This window comes from Salvelinus alpinus, unplaced genomic scaffold (genome assembly GCF_045679555.1).
Source record: "Salvelinus alpinus unplaced genomic scaffold, SLU_Salpinus.1 scaffold_45, whole genome shotgun sequence".
In the NCBI taxonomy this organism is placed as follows: domain Eukaryota; kingdom Metazoa; phylum Chordata; class Actinopteri; order Salmoniformes; family Salmonidae; genus Salvelinus; species Salvelinus alpinus.
The window spans coordinates 75,091-95,495 of NW_027255986.1; the positions used below are offsets into that span (position 1 = coordinate 75,091).

At 41.3% G+C, this 20,405-nt stretch overlaps 2 protein-coding genes across 2 annotated transcripts; both read left to right on the forward strand.

Annotated features, from left to right (window-relative positions):
* Positions 1-1,984: 1,984 nt before the first annotated feature.
* LOC139567132 (golgin subfamily A member 6-like protein 6) lies at positions 1,985-4,524 on the forward strand (the record flags this gene model as incomplete). The annotated part of the gene is made up of 3 exons (XM_071388615.1): positions 1,985-2,010; positions 2,149-2,361; positions 3,450-4,524. Coding segments are annotated over exons 1-3 (1,314 nt in total), but the record flags the coding sequence as incomplete, so codon positions are not given.
* Positions 4,525-4,766: 242 nt separating this feature from the next.
* Positions 4,767-6,606, forward strand: LOC139567129 (golgin subfamily A member 6-like protein 22). The gene has a single exon (XM_071388612.1). The coding sequence runs from the start codon at positions 4,825-4,827 to the stop codon at positions 6,547-6,549; it is 1,725 nt and encodes a 574-aa protein (XP_071244713.1). The 5' UTR covers positions 4,767-4,824; the 3' UTR covers positions 6,550-6,606.
* Positions 6,607-20,405: the final 13,799 nt, after the last annotated feature.

Genomic DNA, 20,405 nt, shown 5'->3' on the forward strand with positions numbered 1-20,405 from the left:
TACATGACAAAAAGGCCTTCTGATTACAAGTGCACCAGTATCCAAAGTATTAAGCGAAATCAAGCACAGAAAACAGCATTGGCATTAATAAAACAATATTTCCCAAGAATTAAGTAGCACGTAAATGTGCGTCTTTTCTCAAAAATTCTGTTCAGCAAGTCTAAAACAGTACATATAGGCATACAACGACACATTTTAAAACATGCTTAAACAAAGACAACATTTCTGTATATTCATAACGTTGAATTAGCCATTAAGAAGAACAAAAATGAAATATAAACTATCGCGTCTATATGGTTGTTGCAAAGGCTTGTGTGTAGCCTACTGGTTAAATTAGTGTCTTTTCGCACGAATTAAGCCAGGCAAAAACGCACGCACGAAATTTGTTGAAATGCATTATGTACATATATGCACGAATTGATTGTGAGACTTTGTTCCAGCCGGACAAACTAATAAGAGGTTATAATTCATTGGAATAGGCGGTTCTTGAGGTAACGGTGGTCAATTGAAAACGGACCAACTGGATTCTTGTACCCCGGGGAACAGGTGTAGTCCAGCAGTTGGTGATGGTGACATACTGAACAGTTCGACCTGGACAGGTGCACCAGAGTTGTGATTGTATGTTTGTTTGTACAGTTATGGCTGTACTGTTATTATTTTGTGTACTCACTAAACACACACATTTGTATTTGTGTGGGAAATGTTTGTAGGCTATGGTTGCTGTTTGTATTTCATTGAACTTTAGGCCCATACAAAGACAAATCACACAACATAGACTACCAAATAACTTTATGCAAAAATACACGAAATTAAAGTCAAGTGAAAATAGTTATAAATGTCTTGATCAATTATGAGTAGCTAAACCATATCGACTTTTGGACACTGATGCGCAGGAGAACCCCAAGCTGTCAATCAAGCAGGCGCGGTGAACGGATTATGACGCTCAAGCGTTCCAAATGACGCAACAATACAGTTCCAGAACAGAGAAAGTTAATGCCGAAGATGTTATTCGGTTCCACACTAAAACTGCGCTTTGACAAGAGTGATTTGAGGTGAGTCAAATATTTACAAAAGTTTACAATACATTAACCATCCGCTAGCCTACTTAGCCTATAATTCAGTCATGGTAAGATAACACATGTGAAGGTGAACGTTAATGTATTTGAAATATTTTTTATTTCTGACATTATCTAGCTCGCCTTATAAAATACAATTATTAATTATGGATTAGTTTTTTTCTGTTGCTATCAATCACTCCATCTGTATTTACTCTTCTGTCTGTTTGTCTTGCTGACTTATCTGTCTGTCTGTCAGACTATCTGTCTGTCTGTGTACTGTCTAGCCAGCGTATGCCAGAAAGGTTCTTTCACATAGGCTCATATTCAACGTCTCATAGAAGGAGTGCTGATCAATAATCCGTTTTGTCTTTTAAATCAAACTGAATACGTTTTGATTGACAGGAGGGGACCTGATCCTAGATCAGCAATCCTACCCTGAAACACTTTGTGAACACAATCCAGGTGTACTGTGATTATGAAGTTGTGATGAGGTATTATTATATTAGTCGTGCTGATGCATGATGGGTTGTAGGCTCGAGCTTGAGTACTGTAGTCTGAAGGCTGTTTCTGAATTCACTGACCTGGTGAGTAAATGTGTACAATGGCGCCATCTAGTGACAGAAACATAGAAACACACATTGTTGCTGAACGAAGGCATCTCTTTATTTTCCAGAAATAAAACTTGTAGACCTTTCCTGCAGTCTCTGAGGAGATGGACACCTCTTCTTCTTCTGGACGATCTCCGTCTCCTACTGGGACTGTCTTCTTACCCCCTCCTATCATGTGGAACAGTCTGTAAGTCATTCATCACATAACCTAGCTCTGGTCCAGGGCATTATGTGCGGCTTGCTGAAGGAAGGCTCAGTGTCTGCAAGCTGTATGTAACGCCCTGGACCAGAGCTACACATTACCCACCTCTGGCCATCATGGACAGTCAACTCATCACATTCACGTACTGTAAGTCACAGTTGAGTGAGTTTTGTTATTAAAGGCAGTTTAATTGAGCAGAAGTTTAATTATTATTGTAATATTGTAGTAAATTGTCTGAGTTCACTTCCTAAATAATGTGTTGACATTCCTTTGCTCCCAGATACAAGCAGGCAGAGATGGAGGTTCAGTTCCTGAGGGAAGAGAAGAAGACCTGTACAGAGAAGGAAGCCTACATGCTTGAGTTGAGGGGAAACGATCGAACGATCCGAAATCAGAAAAAGGAGATGGACAGACTTCAAGTGTGCCTCTGGGAGGAGGAAAAGAAGAAGAGGAATGGTGGAACGGAGAAGGACGAGATGATTGAACAACTACAGTCTGAGACAGACCATCTCAGAGCCCTTTTGAAAGATGAAAGGAGGAGAAGAAGAGTAGAAAGGGGTATTATGAAAGAGTGGAAGGCTGAGATCCTGAGACTGAGGGAGGCAGAGAGCCAGAGGGAGGCAGAGAGCCACAGGAAGGCAGAGAGCCAGAGGGAGGCAGAGAGCCAGAGAGAAGCAGAGAGACAGAGGGAGGCAGAGAGACAGAGGGAGGCAGAGAGACAGAGGGAGGCAGAGAGACAGAGGGAGGCAGTGAGACAGAGAGAAGCAGAGAGACAGAGGGAGGCAGAGAGACAGAGGGAGGCAGAGAGAGCCACAGAATGGGAGGAGAACCAGAGAAAAATGCAGGAGATCAACAGACTAAAACAACTGCTGGAGCTGCTGATGGTGGACCTACAACTGGCCCACGTAAGACATGTCATTGTTATTATTAAAAGGCAGTGTATATTCACCCGGCTGAAAATGAATGGCGGTGGACAGCTGTATGCTAACCCAATGTTAACTTTTATGCCTTTCCTAAACGTTAACCCTTACCTTAACCTCACTGAAACTATACCTAACCTTTACCATAACCCAACCCTAGGTCCTAAACCTAACCTTCATTTATCTCAACCCCTACGCCTTTCTTCTGCCGGTTGAATATCCACTTCCTTATTAACGTCATTACTGTTGTTGTTGTTGATAACTGTATCTGTGCAGGTTGTAAATAATTGCATTAGTGAAACATCATTTGTAGGAGTAATTTCTACAAGCATAAACATCAGAGGCAACATTGTTGTACAAATTGCAACAAGAATTTCTCAAACCCCTAACTGAATGGGCAAGCTAGTTGTGTGTTTGTATTTGTACACATTTTGGACATAATTGATTACATAAAATGTCTCATAATTTTTTCAAACCATGTCAATACATTAATTGACAATGAATTGTCCAGATGAATTGATCAAAATGACTCTGCTATTGATGTTGTTCAGTGTTTGATTCAATTACCTAGGTCTAAGTTGTATTTCTATGTATCATTCTCTGAAAATGCTTTGAAAGTATGTCTTGGTCAAAGATTATCACTAATTTAACCTTTTCAAATTAAGCAAGAGATAGAGAGATTGAGGATCAGGCAGAAAGTCATGGAGGATCAGCGACCAAGACTGGCCTGGAACAACAAACCTATTGAGACAGAAAGAGAGAGGGAAAGAGAGAGGGAAAAAGAGAAAGAAAGGGAGATGGAAAGGGAGAGAAAAGCAGAATTGGAAAGACAAGAAATGAAGAAGAAAGTGAAACAGGCAGAAGAAACGATAAAAGTGTTAGAACGAGAGATTGAGAGATTGAAAGAGACTGAAAAGGAAATCATATTTGAAAGAGAAAGAGACATGCGTATTGCAGAGAATGAGAAAGTCAAACTGGTTAACGAAAAGGTGAAAGAGTTAGAGAGAGAGGTTGAGAGACTGAAAGAAGATATGACAACAAAAGAGATTCAATACAAAATCAAATTTGAAAGAGCGAAAGAAGCGTATAGAAGACAGAATGAGAGAGTGAAACAGGTTAACCAAAATGTACTAGTGTTAGACAGAGAGGTTGCGAGAATGAAAGAAGAGATTAGATTGAAAGACGAGACTGAACCAGAGAGAACATTTGATAGAGACAGAGAGAGAGAAAATGGTTGGAGAAGAAGTGAAGAGGAGATGAAAAATAGAGTGGAGAGAGAGATGGAGACAGCCCTCATCAATGACAAAAAGAAGTCTGAATTGGAGGAAGTCTTCAAGAAAATCAAGGAACAGCTGAAAGAATGTGAAAATATGGAAACAGACAAATATAAATGGAAACAGAAGCAAATGGACATGGAGGAGAAGATGGAGGGGGAGAACAACAAACAGAAAGAGGTAGAAAGAAAGAGAATGGAGGAAATACCAAAACAGAGACAACAAGAAGATGAGAAGAAGAAGGAGATGGAGAGAGAAGAAGAGGAGAGACGCAAACAGAAGCACATAGAGATGGAAGAGGAAGAACGAGAGAGGGAGAAAGAGAGACAGAGAGAGATCATAAGGAAGAGAATGGAGAGACAAACAAATATGGAAAGAGAAGAAGAGAGACAGAGAGAGATTGAAAGAGAACATGAAGAAGAAAGATGTAAACAGAAGCAAATAGAGATGGAAAAGGAAGAAAGAGAGAGGGAGAAAAAGAGACAGAGAGAGATTGAAAGGAAGAGAATGGAGAAGAGACAGAAAAATATGGAAAGAGAAGAAGAGAGACAGAGAGAGATTGAAAGAGAGAATGAAGAAGAAAGATGTAATCAAAAGCACATAGAGATGGAAGAGGAAGAACGAGAGAGGGAGAAAGAGAGACAGAGAGAGGTCAAAAGAAAGAGAATGGAGAGACAGAAAAATATGGAAAGAGAAGAAGAGAGACAGAGAGAGATTGAAAGAGAGAATGAAGAAGAAAGATGTAAACAGAAGCACATAGAGATGGAAGAGGAAGAACGAGAGAGGGAGAAAGAGAGACAGAGAGAGATCAAAAGGAAGAGAATGGAGAAGAGACAGAAAAATATGGAAAGAGAAGAAGAGAGACAGAGAGAGATTGAAAGAGAGAATGAAGAAGAAAGATGTAAACAGAAGCACATAGAGATGGAAGAGGAAGAACGAGAGAGGGAGAAAGAGAGACAGAGAGAGGTCAAAAGAAAGAGAATGGAGAAGAGACAGAAAAATATGGAAAGAGAAGAAGAGAGACAGAGAGAGATTGAAAGAAAACATGAAGAAGAAAGATGTAAACAGAAGCAAATAGAGATGGAAGAGGAAGAACGAGAAGAAGAGAGACAGAGAGAGATTGAAAGAGAGCATGAAGAAGAAATATGTAAACAGAAGCAAATAGAGATGGAAGAGGAAGAAAGAGAAGAAGAGAGACAGAGAGAGATTGAAAGAGAGCATGAAGAAGAAAAATGTAAACAGAAGCAAATAGAGATGGAAGAGGAAGAAAGAGAAGAAGAGAGACAGAGAGTGATCGAGGAGAAAGAGAGACAGAGAGAGATGGGAGAGAAAGAGAGACGACAACAACAAGAGGAGAGAAAGAGAACGTTTGAGAGATATCAAGAAGAAGAAGATATATTGAAACAGAAGCAAATTGACATGGAGAAGGAGGGAAGAGAGAAGGAGAACAAGAGACAGAGAGATATAGAAGAGATACACAGAGGACAACAACAAGAGGAGAGACAGAAACAAATGGAGAAAGAGAAAGAAAGGGAGAAAGACAATGAGAATCAGAGAGAGATGGAATTAAAAGATCAGCAACCGAAAGAGATGGAGAAAGAAAAGATGATTATGAGAGAGAGGGAGGAAGCAGGAAGAAGAAAGGAGGGGCAGAAAAATATTTTGGGGGAATTTGAAGGACAGAATGAACTGGAGATAGAACAGGAGAGAGAGATGGAAGAAAAGCATGAAGTGATTAAGGAAGCAGAGGAAGAGTACAGGGAAAGAGAAGAGAGAGGAAAGGAAGTAAGCATGAAGAAACATGTAGTAGTTAATGTTAAAGCAAAAGCACGCGAAGTCTTCAATAGACGTAAAGAGAGAAGGTTAGAAGTGTTGAAGGGGGAACGAGAACACATAGAAAGAGGACAACAAATCAGGAGGGAGAAGGAGGAAAGACGGCTGGAGATGGAAAGAAAACAGGAGAGGGCAAGACAACAAGAGGAGCAGGATAAAAAACGAGACATTGAAATTGCTAGACAGAAAGAAATGTTCAGACTAAGAGAGGAGGAGAGGCAGAGAGAGGAAAAGAGAGAGGAGGAGAGAAAGAGAGCCATTGAAGGCTATTTATCTTTAATCAGAGAGAGAGAGATAATAGAGGCAAACAGAAGAGAGGAGATGGTGGAAGAGGAAAGAAGGGAGATCCTTGAAAAGAGGGGTGACTTAGAGGAGGAGGAGAAGGAAGATGACAATGAGGACATTCTCCCACCTGATAAAAGTATCCGAAGGAGAGCTGTGGGCTGGCTAAATAAGAAGTGGGAGGAGAGGAACCTCAAAAAGATCGAGAGAACGTATCAGAGAGAACCTGAGGAGGGCTATAAGATCGTCCACATAGGTAAGACCTGTTTTCCCTCTGCTTATAACATCATCCTCTTTAGTCTCCTCTACACACATAAGTTCCACACCAGTCATCATGTTGCATCATTGTTTCAATATAAAACTACTGTCTAAAGAATATGTTAGCTGACATGGCTAATTGAGTGACTGACTGACATAACAAGAAAAATACTGCTGATGTAAAAACCACGTTTTTAAATGGTACATTGTGTCATCTACTAGTCTAACTCTCAAGACTAAGTAGAGACCCAGAAAGAGTTCCTAAAAAACACACACAAATACGTGTTTTGGGGGGATCCGGGGGCTAATAGTGGCCATGCGGCCCTAAGCGATCACATATGCCCTGGCACTATACAAAGAATAGGTGCCATTCAGGACTCATGTTCAACTTAGGGTCAGGTCAATTCGGGATGGGAATTATTGCACTTTATTGACAAATTCCATGCCTTGCTCAACTGAAAAGAGTAAAGAATCATTGAGATCCAATTGTGTTTTCTGTTCTTCATTCCCTGTGTCCATTACATTTAAGTTGATACCAGATCCCTAAGTTGAATGTGAACTCTACTTCTTCTCCCCTACCAGCCATCCCTGGACACACAAGGCTAACAACCACCATGACACGGGCAGAGAGAGAGAGGGAGAAGAGGAACGAGCTGCTGAAGGATGAGGAGAGAAGGAAGAAGATGGAGGATTTTAATAAGCAGTGGAGAGAGCAGTCCCTGCTTAAAAAACAGACTCATCAGAAACTGAAGGAGGAGAGGGGGAAGATGAAGGGACATTACCTGGAGCAGATGAATCTGGAGGCTGATGCTCAAATCAACACCCGGTGTCTAACCACCCAACACAGCCACGATTATCTGGAGACAACACAGCCCACTGGATCTGGAGATGACCACCAGGAAAGGCCAAGGAGGCAACAGGCATGGGCAGAGAACCAGGAGGGGAGTTCAGAGAACCAGCAGGAGTGGCCAGAGAACCAACAGCGGGGGCCAGACAGCCAGCAGCTAGAAGCTCCAGAAGAGGCTGAAACATCAGAGCCAACCTCAAAGAAAAAGAAAAGGCCAAGCATCTGGAAGAGAATTAAGATGGGGTAAAGAATGTTTAAACATCTATTCATGTTTTACACTGTTAATATATATGTTGTCACTTCTATTATCCAAATGTGAGGGTTTAGTATACATGCAACACACATGTAAATATATAGATACTTACCTGTCTCTGATGTCTTACAGCATTCCTGACGTGCTGTCTGCCTAGAGCTGGAACTCGAAGAAGCCACAGTTCCACTGAGGCTACGTTGGTCATTAAAAGTGTTGCCCAATAATTCCTCCTCCTCTTTAAGTCATCAAGCCACATTTCCTCCACAAAACATTATAATCTCCTCAAGCCAGCAAGTATCCTCTTTATCAGGCAACAAACCATCGAAGGTCAGTGACCCTCCTCCCCAGAACAGAGATTCTCATCTTTAACCTAATTAAATTCATCTCTGCTCACCACCTCTACTGTCCTAGAAAATATCCCAAAAATGGACATGGTTTAAACAGAAGTCCTCCCCTCAGACCAGTGGCTCCACAAACCAGAGTTTCTCATCTTTATTCAAGTTGAACGCAACTCTGATCATTTCCACCACCTCACCTGTTAAGGGGAGGTGCTGAAAAGGAGGTCTGGGAGGAGGTCTGCAGGTAGCCTGGACCGGACTGGTAGCAGCTAAGTTGCTGGCTCCATCCCCGGACAGAGCTGCTCAAGTCAGGCCAGTGATGTTTGACAATGTCATTTTTGTTATTAAAGTTTTACGTTTTAATAAAAGCATTTATTAAAAAAGCAATATTGTTTTTACGGTGTGGATTGTTTTGTTAGTTATTAGAATTGAAACATCCAGTAGTGATGGTAGATGTTAGACTTTCAATGAGACACCTAACATTCCATCAGTTTGCTACAATGTGTGACATGTTATATTAGAGAGGAGTCCTCTATACACATCTATTTTAGACCATAGGAGAAATATCAGATTGAAATAGCTTCTCTAAGAATCTGAGGAGAGAGCAACAGTAGACGCATCGTTAGCTCTCTCACCTCCAGTTCAGTACTTGGGTCATTCCACCAGTTGAGTACCTTTTGGGGTGTGTAACTTTTATTTCACCTAATTCTAACCTTCTGTCATAAAGAGCACATGTTCAACTTAATAAAAAACATGTTTTCCCATTTCAAAAGTAAAACATACATACTATAGCAAGTGCCTATTAAGTGCCAAATAAAGTGACAGGGTTGACTGTAACAGAGTTGACTATTTCATTTGGAATCAACCATAGATCCCCATGTGAATGGAATGCAAGCTTACCAAACAAATGTAAATTGTTTCAACATTTCTAGACTGTCTATCTATAGGTAACAGGGTTGATGTGTTATAATTCACCCAGTGGTGATTGCAGCATGTACATCTTGGTGGGGAAAACTCCCCAAAAATATTTTAGATGAATGCCAGCAAAGCCACTACACAACACAACACTAAACAATACATTAATTGCACTATAACTTTGACAAACGGTGCCCACAAACTGTTAGGGTCGACATAAAGCAGTCCCAACAGCAGAGCTTTCTTTTCATCACCATGGAGTGAGTCCTTTTTAAAAAACATAGCTGATATGGCTGACTTGCTTAAACAAATGTGGTTTCTACTGACACTTGAGGGGACAACGAGTGGATAAGAGGCAATCCGTCATTTTGATTAAGACCTTAATGAGCAAGCTAGGACGGCCATACAGTGGTTCCTCCTTTAAAAGTTGCATCGTACTACGGCACACCTTGCGGGCTGCCGCAGCATTCCATGGCGCGTCATTTAATTGTCAGCCGTTTTTTCTGTTACTGCAAGTTAGTGCTAGTATGACCACCAGAGGGCATCTTTGAGAACCATTTTGATAGTCTTCCATATTGGCATTACCAGAGACGGGGAGGGCACGCGGGAGACCGGGGTTCAATCCCCCGACGGGGAGGAAGGAGTAGGCTGTCCTTGTAGGATGTTACATCTATTAGGATGGAACGGAAAATGTGGTGCTGTACAACGTGACGGTCGGCAGTACAGTACTGGGCTATTTAGCTAAAGAATCCCTGTGTCGTGTGGACGGGAGACCGGGGTTCAATCCCCCGACGGGGAGGAAGGAGTAGGTTGTTCTTGTAAATAAGCATTTGTTCTTAACTGATTCCATATGTGTTATTTCATAGTTGTGATGTCTTCACTATTATTCTACAATGTATGTAACAATTCTTCTACAAGGATCCAACTAAAGAAGATGCGTTATGGAGAGATTGTAAAGACTAATGTTTATCCCCGGTATAAAACAAACTAGCTAGCGTTAGCTGAATGTAAAAGCCATATATGCTGTTTTTAATACAGAAATCCTCTGAAGCCAACAGTCATGTGAGATTTTTATGTTGTTGAAAATTACTAGTATTTCCATTTTTCAAAATGTTCATGTTTATTTTTTGTTCGTTGTTGAAATAATGGTGGAATTGTACAATAGTTTTAAAGTGTAGAATGAATACACAAAACAAATGAAGATGTCAAATTTGAACTTACTGTGTCCCATGTTGAAAAACTACACACACACACACACACTCTCTCACACAGTGCATCTAAGTAGGCCTAGCTACAACCATTCTGTCCTGGAAGTCAGTTCAGCCTTCCACAGAGGTGAAATACTGAGTCAACTTTTCCCTGGCAGAAACTGCCTCCTGACCTGCTATGTTGGCCTGGATGGCTCTGCCTCTCATGCCTCATCCCTGCCCCACCCTGCTGTAGTCACATCTCCACATCACAAGGCTTTGTGAGGAAGTTGTGGAGGATGCACATTGCAACCACTAGGGTATCAACCTTGCTTGGGAGTAGGTTTATTTCTTGGTAGAGGATCCTCCATCTGGCTGCAAGGATCCAGAATGTCTTCTCCTCTGTCATTCTAGCTCAACAGAGACGATAGTTGAACATTTCTTTCTCGTAGCTGATGTTATGCCCGGCATATGGCCTCATCAGGTGGGGCTTTAGTGGGAAGGCAGCAACCCCCACCATTGTGTATGGTATCTTTCCCAAATCTTCACTCCCAGGCAGAAATGCATCTTGGGGCACCTGCAGCGTTTTTGATGCCATTGCCCTTCCAAGTGGGGAGTTGGCATAGACTCCTCCGTCACTGCTTCTCCCAAAATCTCTCACTTGAATAGCTGTGAAGCGGTAATTGGCATCCACAAGGGCGAGTATCACCACAGAGAAGGTTCCTTAAAAAGAAACGTCTCCCTGAGTTTGCTGGTTTGGTGATCATAATATGTTTTCCATCAAGCGATGCCAAACAATTGGGAAAGTCCCATTTTTCATGAAACTCTTGAGAAGTTTGTCTCCAGGTTTCCTCAGTGAGTCGTGCTCCTTGGTGAGACTGCTCCTTGGTATACATTCCCCTTCCCCCCTCCCCCCATTTTTTGAGGGGCTGAGGCCTGTATGAGGCTTAATTGCCATTTCTGGAGCGACCACCAGATGGCAACAGACAATGATTTGTTGTAGGAGAAAATGAGTTGTGAGTGTTGACCTCTGTTATCTCTTTTTATATTGGGTTTTGTTTCATTGGAGTTTCTTTTCTAAAATAGGGCCAATTTTTTCTTAGTTTTTTTGGTGTACATATATTTTTTATTTTTGTCCTTTGTGTGTGTATATATATTTCTTTTTATATTTCAACTTTCATATGATCCTTTCTTTTAGTGGTGATTCCCAGCAAGGGTTCCGGTTATTGATTCTTTACCATGGCAGTGCCAGTATCTAACCGTTTCCAGGCTCTAGTTAATCTAAATGATCAGGGTGAGTCCACTGGAGAAATTAGGAATATTCCTCCTCTGCAAGATATAACCCTCACGAAGGGATATTTTAAGGCTTTACAAGCAATTCATCACTCAGAAATTTTAGATTACTCTGCAGTTAATCATCCTTTTCCAACAGGTATGGTAAGACAGGTGAATAAATTGGTGGCCTTTATTAAACCCTCCTCGCCTAACCAACAGACCCTAGCAAAGGTAAAACTTAACACCAGCAGGTGGATGGAGAACAATATGCATATTCTGAGGGAGCATTATGATGGGGTAATTGCCTTATGCATTCAGAATACCTCAACCTATAACCAGGAAGCTCTAGATAAGGCGGTGATGTGGGCAAAGGCCAGATACAAACACAAATTTACATCTTCTTCAGTAACTACCTTAAAAGATATGCTGCAAAAACCCATTGACCCACCTGCCTCTACTAAACTGATAACCTCTCATCAGGCTAATTCCAGTTATGCGGCTGCAGTGACTAGCAAGTCACCGACTGGCAAGGTCTTAATGGGAGCCCAGGCCCACAGGGACTCTGGAATATGCAGGAATACTCCAGGGGGATCGAGTGACACCTCGGTAAGGGGCAATATGGTTAAGGAACAGGCCTTTAGTATTCCTGTAGACAAACAGACAAACCATAGCCTGACTACCAACAGCAATACCATAGGGTTTGCTGGGGGTACACAGGGAAGGGAGGTGCAGGTAGAGGTTCATGTTGGGACTACTTCTCCCCGTAGAGTGGTTCCCTCTATGAGCCCACCTTCTAACCAACTATCTCCCCTCTTATGGGAAACCTGTCTCACCCCTCGGGAATTAGGCCCTGCAAAGAGTGGAAGGACTAGCTTCAGACTTACCCCAACAATCAAGAAGAGCACGGGGATATTTAATCCCCAAACTCAGCGACCAAGATATAATTTGGCCCAGCCTAAAGTCCCATCCTTGATAATCCCAGGTAGAGAGCAGTCAAATGTACCTTTAACAGCAGAGGGATTGGAGATTATTGTGAATAACGGAAATAGTCTAAAACTACCATTGAATAATGTGGCTGTTTTGATGGATGACATGGTTTTATCCAATTCTACTACAGGTTCACAACAAGATAATCATCAAGGTACGGTAGCAATGGAAAACGGAAACTAAACGGGATCTGGGACAGAACTAATACTGGAACCTGTAATAAGAGAAAAACTTCTTTATCCCACATGTCATTCCAGAACTGAAAGGAAAATAAATGATTGGAGTATTGAGATTACAAAGCCCGTGGTTTTTATTGGGGATTCCAACCTTGCGCGCATTCCTAGCTTTACAGACACTAACATACAGATAGATAGCTTTCCGGGAGCAACCTTCAGACATATTGCAGGAGTGATAGGCAAGTTGGAGAAACAGCAAAACACACAGAAGGTGGTTTTATCAGTGGGTCTTGTTAACGGCTTGAACCAGCAGTACACCACTGCAGTCAAGCAGTTGCAACAACTACTGAATAAAACCACTGAAGTTTTTCCTCATGCACAGGTTTATGTTCCCATCATACACTTTTCGGATGAGCTTTCATGGGAAAAGCAGGAGGTACTGAATCAATTGAACCAGTATATTCAGAAAAATTGTAGGGAACTATTGGATCTGAATAAACTTAGATTTCACACAATGCAGGATGATCCGATACATTGGAGACCAGATACAGCTGTAAACATTTTAAATTACTGGCTAGACCAGTTAAACTATTAAGAGGGGAAGAGTGTATCGGTATTACTCCCCAGCACTCTAATGTACTTAACTTATCGATTACTTTTAAACTTACAGCGGCAGAACAGCAACTTCTGGAGAAGGGCCTTATGTTTATTCCGACACCCGGACAGACCCAGATAGATCGTATGGAGCTCAGGAGGGATCTGCACACTTATCATAGAAAATTAAAATTACTTGATCATTTTAATTATAATACTGATAACCAAAGTGTACCGTTTACTGGTCCATCACACTGGGAGCCTAAGTTACAGGGAGTGTCTAATAAAATGCAGACTTTAATCCAAAGGGACTCTACTTCCTTTAGTACATTTAGGTTTTATATGGCAGGAAAAGATAATCTTACAAAACAAGAACGGAATTCCTTAAATTCCTTAAGTAAGAATTCAAATATAATTATAAAACCAGCGGATAAAGGATCAAAGATTGTCATTTTGGATAAAACCCAGTATCTGATAGAGGCGAGTAGGCAGTTGAGTAATTCAAAACATTATAGACAACTGACTCATTCATTGCAGCAGGAGACCCAGAGACAAATGAGGGAGATTATAGGGGAACTTTATGAGAATAATTACATTACAGACAAACAAATGTTTTATCTATTTGGACCAGATACTCCACGCCCCAGACAATTTTATTTGTTGCCTAAAATCCACAAACCTCTTGAGACTTGGACCATTCCCTCAGAGGTTCCATGTGGTAGGCCGATTGTATCGGATTGTGGTTCAGAATCGTATAGATCGTATAAATAAAGGTGAAATAAAAAATAAATAAATAGAATAGCGGAGTATTTGGATTATTTCATAAATCCCCTGTCACGGAAACATCAAAGTTTCACTAAGGATACATACGAATTTGTGACAAAATTGAAAGGAATTAGTGTGCCTCAAGAAACTGTATTTTTTTCAATTGATATTGACTCCTTGTATACTAATATTGACACCAACTTGGGTCTTAGAGCAATCAGAAACATTTTCCATAAATATCCAGACCTAGATAGACCAGATGGGGCTTTGTTACAACTATTGGAACTTAGTTTAACAAGAAATGACTTTGAGTTCAACTCTAATTGGTTTCTTCAAATCCATGGTACAGCTATGGGGAAGAAGTTTGCCCCGTCATATGCCAATATTTATATGGCAGAATGGGAACAATCAGCCTTCCCCAATGTATAAAGCTTCCATTTTTGTATTTACGGTATCTAGATGATATATTTGGGTTATGGACACATTCTTCCTCAGATTTTATGGAATTTGTGAATATTTTGAATACACATCATCCGTCGATCACGATTAAATACAACGTTCAGCCGGAACGAATATAATTTTTGGACACCGAGGTATTTTTTGTAGAGGGGAGTGATAACCTGAAACAATTAGCAACAAAGGTTTATTTTAAACCTACGGACACTCATTCCCTCTTACATAAATCCAGTTTTCATACAAAACACACCTACAGAGGGTTGATAAAGTCGCAGCTTATAAGATTTCATAGGATTTGTACACAGGAAAAACATGTAAAGGAGGCTATAGGGATTCTTTTAAGGCTCTCAGACCCAGAGGATACTCGAAACGTTTCCTCCGCACCATAAGAGCGGAGGTGAACACTATGGTGGGAACTGAACCTATATATGGGCGGACTAATAATGATGGATGTATTATCCCATTTGTCACCACATATTCACAGTCTTCTATGACATTTAACTCCATAGTGAAGGATCATTTTAGGCAGACATGGGAGGATGGGGACACCCTCGAACAGTTTAGAGTAATATCAGCATATCGGTGAAATAAAAATTTGAAAGATGTGCTAGTACACTCTGGATTCAAGGAGAAGCTGGTGCGGAGGGGACCACTCTTTAGACAAGTAAAATATATTCAGAATAAATGGTCGGGTCTAGGGGCCCCAGTATGGGAGGCATTTCAATTGAAGACCACCAACATTGTATATGGAATTGAATGTCTGAAATGTGGGGAACTGTATATTGGAGAAACTAGGAATTCCTTGGAAGCCAGACTCAAACAACATCTATATCATATAAGTAAAGAGTCAGTTAAAACCATACACCCACTTTAGATCTCATCCAGTAGCTCAGTTAAGAATAGCAGGGTTGGAATCTAACCAAGGGTGGGCGCTAAAACATAGACAGATCAAGGAGCGAAGTTGGATCAACAAATTGGGTACTTGTAATCCCACAGGTCTTAATGAAAAGTATTAGAGACCCTAACCCTTCTAACCCTGACCGGAACATTAAACCTGAACCATCCTAACCCTAGTTTACCCTAACCTTAACCTGAGCAATCTTAGTCCAAACCCTAGCCAATTATCCCATTCCTAACCTTAACCACAATCTTAACCTCAAGTCTATTTCAACCCCTAACCCCAAACTTTGGCCCCAATACTGAAACTAAGTTTAACCCCAGCCTCAAACTTAACCCTAACTTGGACCCCAAGCCTAACCCCTTGGTTCACCCTAACTATAATCCTTATCCTAAAACCTAATTTTAATTTTGACTATAACCTTAATCCTAATCTAAACCCTGACCTTAACCTCACCCTTAACTGCAGCAATCCCCACCCTAGCTCTAACCCCAATCCTAAACTTAACCGCAGTCCTGACAATAACCTTAGATCTAATCCTAACCATAATCCTAACCTTAACCCCACCTCAAGCCCTAATCGCTAATCCTGAACCTTTGACCTAGATTCTGACCTTAATTCGAACCCAAGCCTTAAATATAATCCTAACCTTAACTCCAAGCCTAACCCCTTGGACTCAAAACGTGGACATAAGGAATCCCATAGGCTTGATAGAGATTAACCAGTCTAACCCTAACCGGATTCCTAAACTCGAACTCGGGCTCCATAAAGAGGTATCCTGAGGAGCCTGGTAATTAGGGAGCATGTGTTGATGTATTGCCTGGGGGTTTATCCTCTTAGAGGAAAATGTTATTTTTATCTGTTTTCCTTCCGGTATGAACCATAACCCCTTCTTTTGGGGAATATCTCCTAATTTCCCGTAGAACAATTATGTATCCTTAGGAGCAATAGAATTAGAGAACAGGTGCCCGTGTACTTGGTCCTCTTGAAGGGCAATTTTTTCTTCAACCTAACCCTGACCCCTAACCTAACCCTGACCCCTAAACCCTAACCCCCCTAACCCTTTTCTTAGGTCTTTCCTTTTTTTAACAGAATAAAACAATAAAACCAACTAAATGCACAATATTGCTTTTATGTTCATATTTAACAACATTATGGTTGAATGAATCTCTCACCACATCGGCTCCTGCACTGTCACCCAGAAAAAGAGGCATTTTAGAACTTACTTCAGTTTAATTTACGATCTTAGGGGGACACCTACGGGCCTTTTTAAGTACTACACCTAATATAACAGATCCTCAGAAGAGGGATAAACAGGAGATAGGCCTGTGCACCGTAAAACAAACTAGCTGAAACGAAACACAATCATATTCAAAACCTAACCCTCCCCCCCTCCCCTAACCCTAACCCTCCCTTCCCCCCTCCGGTTTCCACGTGTCAGAGATGGAAGTGGATCAACCGACTCAAAACTAGAAACCTAACCCTAACCTGTAACCCTAACCCACACTAACCCCGAGATCCTCATGCCTAACCTTAACCTCTAGACCCCCATACCTAATCTTAATTCAACCCTGACCTTTACTCTACCCTAATTCCCCACCCTAACCCCGAGATCCTCATGCCTAACCTTAACCTTTGGACCCCCATACCTGATCCTAATTTAATCCTGACCTGTACTCTAATCCTGACCCTAACCGTTACCCCAACCCGAACTCTAACCTTAACCCCTAGCTCCTAAATCCTAACCCTAATTCCAACCCTAACCTTAACCCCTGTACCCTCATACCTAAAACCTTACCTCTTAGACCACTGCTCTGAGCTTGGCTCCTGGGCTCTATTCTTAGTTCTGAATCCCTGGTTTTTAACCCAAGCCTTATTTTAAATTCTGATTCTGGTCTTTTTATATATATATATATTTTTTTGTCATTAAAGTATTTTATACAATAGTCTAAACCATTTATCCTAAAGGGGTTGCCTGTGCCAGTGCACATCAGATTCGTCTGTTTTTCTTTGAACCTAACCCTAACACCTAACCCCTAACCCTTCTCCTTGCAGACTCTAATACCCCACCCTAACCCCGAGATCCTCATGTCTAACCTTAACCTTTGGACCCCCATACCTGATCCTAATTTAATCCTGACCTGTACTCTAATCCTGACCCTAACCGTTACCTCAACCCGAACTCTAACCTTAACCCCTAGCTCCTAACCCTAACTAACCCTAACCTTAACCCCTGTACCCTCATACCTAAAACCTTACCTCTTAGACCACGCTCTGAGCTTGGCTCCTGGGCTCTATTCTTAGTTCTGAATCCCTGGTTTTTAACCCAAGCCTTATTTTAAATTCTGATTCTGGTCTTTTTATAATATATATATTTTTTTGTTGTCTGTCATTAAAGTATTTTATACAATAGTCTAAACCATTTATCCTATAAGGGTTGCCTGTGCCAGTGCACATCAGATTCGTCTGTTTTTCTTTGAACCTAACCCGTAACCCCAAACCCTAACCTTACCCTAACCCCTGACCCTAACCCTTCTCCTTGCAGACTCTAATTCCCCACCCTAACCCCGAGATCCTCATGCCTAACCTTAACCTTTGGACCCCCATACCTGATCATAATTTAATCCTGACCTGTACTCTAATCCTGACCCTAACCGTTACCCCAACCCGAACTCTAACCTTAACCTCTAGCTCCTAACCCTAACTAACCCTAACTTGCACAATTGGTGGCTGACTAAATACTTTTTTGCCCCACTGTATATAGCTTCGCTATTGTTATTTGACTGATGCTCTTTAATTATTTTCTTTTTTTAACTGCGTTGTTGGTTAAGGGCTTGAAAGTAAGCATTTCACTGTAAGGTCCACCTGTTGTATTTGGGGCATGTGACAAATACAATTTGATTTCATTTAAACAATTAATTTAAGGGGAATTATCCAAAACGTTTATTGCAAGACTACCTAGTAAGTTGGGAATACTGCAGCCAATGTTAATTGGTGATGTGTCCCAAAATAATTTATATTATGAAAGTTTCTGACAGGATTGTCCATCAAAATAAAGTTGTGTAATGAAAGTTTTCAAAAACATTACAAGCAACCAGAATCAACTGGACACAGTAATACATAATGCAGGATTAATATTTAAATAAATGTATGATTTCTTAGAGTGGGTAAACTGAGCATTATGCAAAGTAGTTAAGTCATGTATGTCAAGGGACTATGTTACAATATGTGCAATGTTATCATAAATATGGACGTTTCATTTACAGGTGTAATGGCACTAAGACACTGTAGTTGGTACACGGGTTGTGGTGCAGCACGTTTGAGGGCAGTGGAGAAGCACATTTCAATTGATTCATTGACTCCAAGAACCATAGATTGTTTGTAGTTCGTAACATTAACACAACTGACAGGTGTTGCTTCACTGTAAATTGGGATACATGTTTCAATAACATTGGATATTTGATCGGGCTTAATGTTGCATACCTTGTCGTGTGGTGCATGTGTAACAGATTAGCTTCCATCGCTCCTACCTGGGCTCGAACCAGGGACCCTCTGCACACATCGACAACAGCCACCCTCGAAGCATCGTTACCCATCACTCCACAAAACCCGCGGCCCTTGCAGAGCAAGGGGAACAACTACTTCAAGGTCTCTGAGCGAGTGACATCACCGATTGAAATGCTATTAGCACGCACCACCGCTAACTAGCTAGCTATTTCACATCGGTTACACATGCATGCCAACCAGGTGAGAATCACCAGAATTAATTGATACTTGATGAATCAGGTCTTCTCTGGTGCTTTATCAGCCTCCACTTTGCCCGATCCAAGCTCCACTTCATGGTTCCCTTCTGCAAGACACAATTGTGTGAAAATAAAGCGGAAGGAATGGGAACCCTATTCATTTGAAGCAGTACTGGGTATATGCCTAAAGTTACTTTACCCTAGTAAGCTTCAATGAAATATAAATATTCAAAAAGTGAACGTGCACATTAAAGTCTACTCTTTTCGAAAGCTAACATGTAACGTTAGACGTTAGCAAAGGTTTTACAAGGTTGTCACTAGCCAAATTTGCTTTGTGAGCTTTTCTGTGTCTTCATGCTAATCGCGAGCTAGCACGGCTAACGCTAGCATTTAAATGAAAGCCAAAAGAAGGCTGAAGAAGTTGCATACCATAAGTTGTTGATAAAGCAAAATAAAGACAATAGTCCAAAAATCGAGAACTACCAGGATTTTGAGCATCTCCGTTGTCTAATCTATGTAACGTTATGCTTGGCCTTGCATTCAAGCAACAATCTTGCTAGTATGTCATTTACCTTGATAGTATTAACACATTCCAAAATGTTTCCGTGGCTGTTATAGTTTACATGTTTTCTCAGCAGGGCTTTTAATAAAACACAAGACGGTGCCGTTCACTGCGGCTAGCAGTATGACCAGGCAAAGTTCGAGGCTAACTAAATGATATAACATGGCCGAGGTTCGAGGCTACCGACGTTAGCTAAATTAGCCTGCAAGTATCTGACTTAGCTTATGCTAAGCACTGCTGATCCTGGTGCTAGATTAATGTTAGCTGAATTTTATAGCCAGTGATGAGAAACAGATCCTTCCACTGTAAACTAGCTGATCAACTTTACGATTCAGTAACAACACATTTCAAAGACAAAACTGTTATCTTTTAAAGGTTCAACTCTGCTTGCAGTGGGAAAGGAAGTTCCTTCAAACTGTGAAATCTGGTTGAAAGGAGGAGCTAGTAAAACTTGCATATTAAAGAACGCGTTAAGTTAGCGTGTGTTTATTTATTTATTTATTTTTTTATTTTACCGTTATTTTACCAGGTAAGTTGACTGAGAACACGTTCTCATTTGCAGCAACGACCTGGGGAATAGTTACAGGGGAGAGGAGGGGGATGAATGAGCCAATTGTAAACTGGGGATTATTAGGTGACCGTGATGGTTGAGGGCCAGATTGGGAATTTAGCCAGGACACCGGGGTTAACACCCCTACTCTTACGATAAGTGCCATGGGATCTTTAATGACCTCAGAGAGTCAGGACACCCGTTTAACGTCCCATCTGAAAGACGGCACCCTACACAGAGCAGTGTCCCCAATCACTGCCCTGGGGCATTGGGATCTTTGTTTAGACCAGAGGAAAGAGTGCCTCCTACTGGCCCTCCAACACCACTTCCAGCAGCACCTGGTCTCCCATCCAGGGACTGACCAGGACCAACCCTGCTTAGCTTCAGAAGCAAGCCAGCAGTGGTATGCAGGGTGGTATGCTGC